The sequence below is a fragment of the Arachis stenosperma genome, chromosome 4 (genome assembly GCF_014773155.1).
Source record: "Arachis stenosperma cultivar V10309 chromosome 4, arast.V10309.gnm1.PFL2, whole genome shotgun sequence".
NCBI lineage: Eukaryota > Viridiplantae > Streptophyta > Magnoliopsida > Fabales > Fabaceae > Arachis > Arachis stenosperma.
In genome coordinates this window covers 111,812,892-111,821,484 of record NC_080380.1, presented here as the reverse complement: position 1 = coordinate 111,821,484, position 8,593 = coordinate 111,812,892, and the positions used below count along the sequence as shown (strand labels likewise).

The window sequence follows — 8,593 nt, the reverse complement described above, 5'->3', positions numbered from 1 at the left end:
GATTTTTTGTTTCTGATAGTTTGAGTTTTTGTGTAAGTTTGCGATTCTAAATTTTTGTTGTAATGAGTATACTTGTTATTATTTTGTTATAATTTTGAAGTTAATTAAAAATTTTTATTTTATAATTTTTTAATAATAAAATATGAACAAATTATTATCATAGTTTTAAAAATTGGATTGAATTAATCCGTTGGACCGATGCAACCGTAAACCAATAGGATTAACGATTTGGTTCATCATTTTAAACCGTTCAATAAAAAATCGGATGTAAGCCGCTGAATCGACCGGGAGGCCAGTCAAACCAGAATCGGAACTGGCCGGTTTTACTAAAACGGCGCTGTTTAGATTTTGTTCAAAAAAATAAAAAGAAAAAAACCCAGCCTTGTGCCCCCCGCCCTAACACCTTCCTTTCAGATTTCAGAAAACACTCGGGAGTGAGCCTGTGGCCCCGCAACCCTAGCCTCCACCACCGCCGCATGGAGTGAGCCATTGCCGCCGTTCGTCGCACTCAGGGACTTCTCTCTTCCTCCTGTCGGCGTTCTCGAAGTCTCCAACCCCTGTTCGCTCCCAGACTCACCAATCCCAGGCGCGCAGCTTCTTCCTCGAGCGTCCGCGTCGTCGTCTGCTCTCTGCTCGCCGCGTCTTCGTCTGCTGACTTTGCTCGCCCTCGTGCTCGCCGTCTCAGACCGAAGGCGAAGGTAAGTGCTCAGTGCTCACTTGTTCTTCGTTGTTTTAATTTTTTTAATGCTCTGGAAATCAAATCACAGGATGAATAATTGATTATTGAATGTTTTGTGATTTTATTGAATGATTAATTGATTATTGATTAGCTATGGCTGCTTTGCTGTGCTGTTGTTTTGTGATTTTTCTGCATAGTGATGTGCTGCTGGAGATTTAATTGCTGCTATTTTGTGTTTGTGTGTTTGTGTTTTACTGTTTGTTCTGAATTGTTCTCCATGGTAGGTCTTGTTTGAGATAACAACAAAGGTAAAATTGATAATGAAGTCATATCTTTGTTCTGAATTGTTTTTCATAAGATGCATAGGCTTGGATGTGATATTTTCAAATCGCTTGGCATTATCTGTTTTTCTTGTGAGTTGGATATGATCAAAAGATCGTGGGTGAGTTGCATCTCTATCCAGGTTTAGTTCAGGAGATTGAGTTGGGTTGAAGTTTTTGTTTTAGTTAAAAGATTGTATCTGAGCATTTGCAACATGCATTATTATATTATTATTACAAGCAGCACAACAAAATGGAAATCACAATCAACGGGTTAATGGTCAAATTAGTTCCTGAAAGATGGGTCGATTGTCAATTTCCTCCCCGAATAATTTTTTTAATCAAATTAATCCATAAAAGATTTAAAATCAATCACATTTGTCCCTCCGTCAATTAGTTAACTGTTTCCGTTAATATTTTGCCACGTGAATCGTTAAGTGACACAACACATATCAAAATGATGCCGTTTCTCGACATCTCACCCCATTTGAAGCTCTCACCAGTCATTGCTCGAACGCTCTTTCTTCCTTCTTCACACGAAACACAAAATATCAAACACATACAGAGAGAAAAGGCGACAGAGCTCTCATCAAAGAGAAGAACAGGTGCTTTGATCAAAGGGTATGATTTTACAATTCTACCTCTCCCTTCTGTTGGGGTCTACACTTTGAGTTGGAGGAAGTTGCTTTGAGCCGAATCGCCGGAGAAAGTCGCTAAATCGCCAGAATGGCGTTCGTGGTGTGAGGTTGCATTTTAGAAAGAAGCCAATCTAAAAGTTATCTTCTTAGCCCAGAATGCATTTTTACCCAATCCAAAGCCCAATCTGAGTTGCAAATATGGAAACCATCGCAATAAATCCCCAATATCTCAATCTTTCTCACTTTTACAATTTACAATCCACAACCTTACCTCCATCTCCAAGCTCCATGGCTCCATTTTCACTTCTCTCAATCTCTCACTTTTCTCTACCTCTGAACTTTGAAATCCGACCAAAATTATTGCCGTTTGTTTGTGTGGCATGCTGTTTGTGGGTGTCGCTGGTGGATTGGTGGTGTAGTTGCGCTGTCGGGTTTCTGTGTCGCATCACCAGTGAGTCTCTTTGGCTCTCTGTGTAATTGGCGTCACTGTTGCTCCATGTTGCCATGTCGCTAATGTCGCTGTTAGTGGTCACAACGCCAACCATGGCTTAGCATTGGTACCCTAAACCGTGAAGAATGAGCACAGTCGCACTTTGCATAGTATCACCGATTATGGCTTCCTCACCCCTTCCAATGATCCGAGCTCCGTCGCATTCTCTCTGACTATTGTGATGTTTCATGCGTTTTGAGAGAATGGAAAAGAGAAACGGCGCCGTTTTGACACAATATGCCCTAATATAATACCAAAAACCAACATTGTTTTATCATTGCTGATTTGTCATTTAACGATACATGTGGAAAATGTTAATGAAAATGTTAATGGAAGGTGTTAAGTATTTGACGGAAGGACAAACGAGATTAATGTTAAATCTTTAAGGGGCTAATTTGATTAAAAAAATCATTCAGGGACGAAAATGACGATCGACTAACCTTTCAGGGACTAATTTGATCATTAACCCCACAATCAACCATTGTAAAGTTGTGTTAGGTAACTAAAGTAAAAACAAAAATGTACAAGGACTTATTGGAAAGCTGTGTTATATACACACAACAACTAATTCAACATTGCTATTACATTCTAATGAATGTACCTCTGCTGTAAAAGAAAATACTGTCCAGCTTTTAACATTCTCATTCTTAATTAGTTAATTATGCTTAGATTGTGACTATCTTGATGATTTATTAATTTATCTTTTTTCGTCTTGTAAATTTTATTGTCAAACTAAGGAAATTAATTCTATTTGAACCTTGATAAATTATATAAAGAAAATATTAGAAATAATTTTTTTTTGACTAATAATCAATCAACATTTATCTTTTATTTTAATTTCTTTTTTTATCTCTTAACTTTTACATATCGTTACTTTATTAAATTGTTCGTTAAAAAAAAACGGACTGCCTAGCTTAAGCAAATTATATAATTTGTTGATGTGGAGTTTCTATGATAAGAATCAATATAAACTACACAAACACTTCTACTTGATTAAAACAACATAAGAGCTGAAAGTTGGGGCTGGAGCCCATAATCTTAATAATTCACCCCCTAATTTAGATTTGATTTTCTTTCAGCTAATGTGGCTATGAATACTTTGACAATGGGAGGAAAAATTATTCACAAAAATTATGCTTCTTGCTCATTTGATGATAGAGATATGTTAATGTTGTTAAAAGATCTTGCTTTGGATCCTTGCAATGTGAAGCCATCCCAGAAAAGACTTGAGAATAGAATTCTCAAAATACGCAAACTTTTGAAAGCTAGTGTCGAAAGACCCAAGGTATTGAATTTCAAGGATCAATTCTTCTATAAGTTTAATATTGGAGAAATGTTGGAGAGATAGTAGAATTTATTATTTTTGACCATCAATTAGCCAACAATATTTAAAAGTATGGACTAAAAGTGTATTGTTGGATTACTAGACTAAAAGAATTAGGTTGATGGCCAAAAATAATAAATTTCGCTGACCCTTGAATATTTTTTTCTTCATATAATGATTGTTTTTGAATAGTTTTATATTTTTGATGCAGAGTTGTTAGAAGCTCGAGTTACTCTAAAACTAATAATTTTTTTAGCTAAGTAAAATAAATGGTAAATTACTAAAAGAGTACCTGAAGATTTATATTGACAATATAATCCTAAAAGATATGAACAATAAATAAGTTCTCGAAAAATTAAAAAACATTACTCTAAAATAAAGAGTCATCTTTGTCAGTGGCATGATGTTTCTGTTAAGTTTGCTTTTAATTCAAAATTGATAATTTCTCAATTCACACAAAATTGATACTAATGCAATATGTAATTGACTGAATAGGCTAATTTATGTTTTTGTTATTGTTTAATTATGTTAGTTTTGACTATAAAACAAGGTTTTGAAAATTGAATCAATTATTGAAGGTAGAATTAGAGGATCAAAGATTTAAAGGTTCAATCGAGTTTAACTGGAGTTGAACTAAATATAATAAAATAATATATTTATGTATAAAATATATATAATTTTAAAAAGAATTTTTGATTTAATATTTTAAACCGGTTAATCAATAAAAAACCATATTGTTTGATCGGGTAAACATTTTGTTGATCTTTTTTCTTTTTTTTTTTGGCCGATTCCCTGTCAAACAATTTTTACCTTGAACCGAATTAGTCTGGTGGTCGTTTTTCGACCCTACTTTTGCCATTGCTATCCTGCACACCACCCTCAACATTGTTATCTTGCCGCACCACCTCCACTCCAACCCTTACCTTCACCACTCTTACCTGTTGGACCACCCCCAACCATTGCTTCTTACCATTGCCACCTCCCTTGTACCAAATCCATCATTAGCATCATCAACATCAACAACCACCACATCTCCATTTAATTTGTTCTTTCTTCAGTCCTTTCAATTTTTCTTAGTCTTGATTGTTGTTGATTTTGGTGGGGTTTGAGAAGAGAGGTTGGTGGTGGTTAGGGTGGGGAGAGGAAGGTTGGTGGTAGTTGTCATTGATGTTGATGATAATAGAGGTGAGATGAGGTGAGGTTGGCATGACCATGGTGAGGTGTGGAGGTTAGGGGTAGTGCCATGGGGTGCAATGGTGAGGTAAGGGTGGGGATGGGTTGGTGATGGTGAGAATGGAGTGGTGTAACGGTGGAATGAGATTAAATTGATTTTTTTTAGGTTTTTCGCAGTATCCCTCAACCCGACAGACTAAAGATTAATTTGTCGCAGATTTGAGCTCCATTTAAAGGTTTGCCGCTGGCTAATAGGTTGGTGCATGCACAAGACATGATTTGAACCCTTGCCACTTGTTTAAGCATACTAACGAGCTAAGGGCGAAGGTGACGACGATGATAAAGAAGATGAACATAATGATGATGTGTATAGGCAAGGGACAAAATTGAAATAAAAAGGTCAACCACACGAGTAATTAGTAGTGGTAAAATTCAAACTTACAAAAAAAAAATGACAAGATTGAAACAAATTACAACAAACAACAACAACAACAAAGCCCTGTCCCACTAGGTGGGGTCGGATACATGAATCAAACGACGCCATTGAGTTCTATCATGTATCATGTTTATAGAGAGACTGTTTACATGTAGATCTTTTTTGACCACCTCATGGATGACCTTCTTAGGTCTTCCTCTGCTTTTCACCCCTTGTCCATCTTCTATCTCATCCACCATCCTGACTGGGTATTCTGTCGGTCTTCTTTTGACATGTCCAAACCATATGAGACGCGATTCTACCATCTTTTTCATAATAGATGCTACTCCAACTCTCTCTCTTTTATCCTTTTTATTATTCTTATTCTCTTATTTTCTTTGGAGGAGATATAACGACTCTAAATTGATAATTCCTTTCCTATTTGGGAGATTTTACTCCCAATACATAAAACATCTATGATAAAAATGTTATCAAACTAAAAGTGGTATTATAAAAGAATAACAATATCCATAGTAGTTTCTTTATATATATATATTTTACATTTCAATATTTATTTTATATAGATAGTTGATTTGGTGATTAAATTTTAGTGTACATATATCATAGATGTTAAAGATTTTCAATTCTATTCATTAATATTTTGATTTAATATGCATGCTTGCTACTAAAAATGCGTAATTTAACCTCTTGAACTTTGTTTCATGGGCAATTTACATAATAAACTTTTAAAAATGTAATTAACATCATGAAATTGTCAAGGTAAAAAATGTTTTTATATTTATATCCATGTGAAAGCTAATTTTCATTTTCTTTTTCTTTTTCTCAGAGGAAGAGGAAATTTGATGAGTATGAAAATGAAAGTAAATTAGCCGCTACTTTTGGATCAATCACAGGAGAGAAATATGATATCCAAAATGCCAAAAATCAGAGAAAAGGTGAGTCCTCTTGTCTTTCACTCCATTCCCTAGAAAGTTGGGGTCATTCAGCAATACATGAAGATGTTCTTTCTTCTTTAAATGATTGCTCAAAGTGTTGCAGTCTTAGTAAAATGACAAACCCAATGATCAAATGGAACTTGAAAAGCCATAGTGAAGATCTAGTAACTAATAGTAGTTGTACTAATAGTATTGCGACATCTAACAATGACGAAACAAATAAAGAATTCTGGAATGACGTTTCGAGCGAGGCTTCGCATTCGATGAGGTCAAACAAGGAAGCCAAGGAACTTAATTTTCCAAGATTTGTTATTCCGATCGGGCCTAGATTTCAAGCTGAAGTTCCAAGATGGGAAGGCGCAACTACTCGAAGGCATAATAGTTGTGATGATATGAAATGGTTAGGCACTCAAGCTTGGCCAATCCCGGGAATCACAAAATCGAATAGAATGTGTGTTAGAAAAGGTAGGTCTGATCCATGTTCTTGTGATGACCCAGGATCAATTGAATGTGTTGAAGAACACATCAATGAATCAAGAAAACGCCTAGAATTAGAGATTGGTACAACTTTTCAAAGTTGGAAGTTTCATGAGATGGGAAAAGATGTATCAAAGTCATGGACATTTGAAGAAGAAAAGGAATTTGAAAATCTTGCAAGATCAAATTTGCAATCAGATGAAACAAACTTTTGGGATCTTGCTATGGAGCACTTCCCAAACAAAACAATGAAGAGCATGATTAATTACTATTATAATGTCTACATCCCTAGGCGCTTGAGCATGGAAACAAGAGCTTCTTCTAGTGCAGTTGATAGTGACAATGATCAAAGTGAGGTCTACAAGAATGATGATGGAGGTTCAACTACTAAGATGCGCATTGTTCCAATGTGCAAATTCCTCAAATCAAGGACTAAAAGTTGCCAGGTAAGCAAGTTTAAGAGTAATCAAGTAGGTACTTAGTCAAGTGGGATGGAGTCAACATTGGTTTGACTATTATGAGGTCAAACCCAAGGGCTCCGTTAAAGTTGGTTGATTCTTTATGAATTGGCCGGGTCATCAATGTTTTGTGCTTCAAATGTACTTATCTTGGTCTTTCTTTTGTATAAGTTTGCCTCTAAATATCCTTCGATAGTCTAATGGATGTTGCAAATTGAATCAAAATGTGAATACTTTACCAACATGAGATTGGTTAAAGTATAAATTTCTTGATTCGAGCCTTTCAAACAAAACAAAGACTTTGTTGGAAAACATATAACCCCTTCTTCTTCTAACACTTTACCTGGCTTTTATCAGATCGAATCAGATTAGTCGATTTCTAATATTGTTGGTACATGCAAGAAATAGGCCACTTCTCTAGCTTTTTGTTTAATTTTTCGTGAAGTTAAATACTTGTCAAAGAGTCAGGGGGCTAGTCCATTGTTCTATATTGCCATATAAAGGATATAACGAGTAGAAATACCCTCTTTTAACTTCTATTTTGGGATCGAATACCTTTCATAAGAAAAAAAATGTGACAATTTTCCCGGCATATCACCAACAAAAAGATACACCTACTCGCTCTTTCATCAAATCAATCATAATTACTACTTAGATTTCACCAATCTGTACATTAAAAAAGTTTCCATAAATTTAAAAATTAGAAATCAGTCAATATTCAAACATTTAAAGATTCAATTGAGGTTAAATTAAATATAATAAAATAATATATTTATGTATAAAATAACATTTTTAAAATAAAATAAATTTTTGTATTTAATTATTTTAAATCAATTAACTAGTAAAACATCATATGGATATAATCAATTTTTCAATGTTTGGATTGAATCTTTTCGTTTTTAATCGGTTTGTTAACAATTGGTTTTTCCTTGAATGGGATCGAGTTGGTGACCTGTATCTCGATTAATTCAATTGAATCGGCTAGTTCGGTTCGGTTTAGAACCATGTTTGCTATGTAATATATTTATATATGAAGAGTGTTAAGGGCTCAGCAAGTTTTGTGATTTGTAGCCATCAATTAGCTATCATTTGGTGTTTTTAATAGTGTGATATTTCATTCAATAGCGCGAGATTATTCACTTTTCTTTTGTTGAGTAAGTGCTAGCCAGATTTTAATAAAAGTGTTGGTCTCCTGGACTTTTTTTAGATTTTGATAATTATTTCTCCATTAAATTACTTTTTCTAGTTTTCTATTTCTCTAAACTATTTCTCTAATTCCTCCCAACACCAATCCCGCAAAAGTGATTGCCACTATCAATACCAATGACAACAACATCTTCATCCTTATGTCACCACTATAGCTGTTATTAACTACCATCACCAACACTGTTGCTGCCACCATCACGATCACCAACAAGAAGTCGAAAAAGGTTAAGGGGAAAGGTAGAAGGAGATTTTGATAATGTCGTCAAGCTTGGGAGAAAATAACGTTGTAATGGTGGCAGTTGGCACTGTCAAGGTGGGTTGAGAGAAGAAATCAGAGGATGGAGATGGTGATTATAAATGTTGGATGAATGAGAGAGTCATGAGTTTTTTTTTGTTTTTTTTCGTAGTAGTGATGATGACGATGGATTGAGGGAACGGAATAGGTGGTGGTGATGGC

The 8,593-nt window shown here is 34.9% G+C and overlaps 1 protein-coding gene across 1 annotated transcript; it reads left to right on the top strand.

Annotated features, from left to right (window-relative positions):
* Positions 1 to 402: 402 nt before the first annotated feature.
* On the top strand, positions 403 to 7,690 carry LOC130972913 (AT-rich interactive domain-containing protein 2-like). The gene is made up of 3 exons (XM_057897254.1): positions 403 to 698; positions 3,207 to 3,412; positions 5,887 to 7,690. Exons 2-3 carry the CDS (start codon positions 3,218 to 3,220, stop codon positions 6,952 to 6,954), a joined length of 1,263 nt encoding a protein of 420 aa, XP_057753237.1. The 5' UTR covers positions 403 to 698; positions 3,207 to 3,217; the 3' UTR covers positions 6,955 to 7,690.
* The last annotated feature ends 903 nt before the right edge of the window (positions 7,691 to 8,593 follow it).

Excerpts from the sequence above, each read along its gene's own strand:
- LOC130972913 (XM_057897254.1), top strand. The coding sequence starts at position 3,218 with ATGAATACTTTGACAATGGGAGGAAAAATTATTCACAAAAATTATGCT. Across the intron at positions 3,413-5,886 it reads CTAGTGTCGAAAGACCCAAG|AGGAAGAGGAAATTTGATGA; the intron begins GTATTGAATTTC and ends TCTTTTTCTCAG.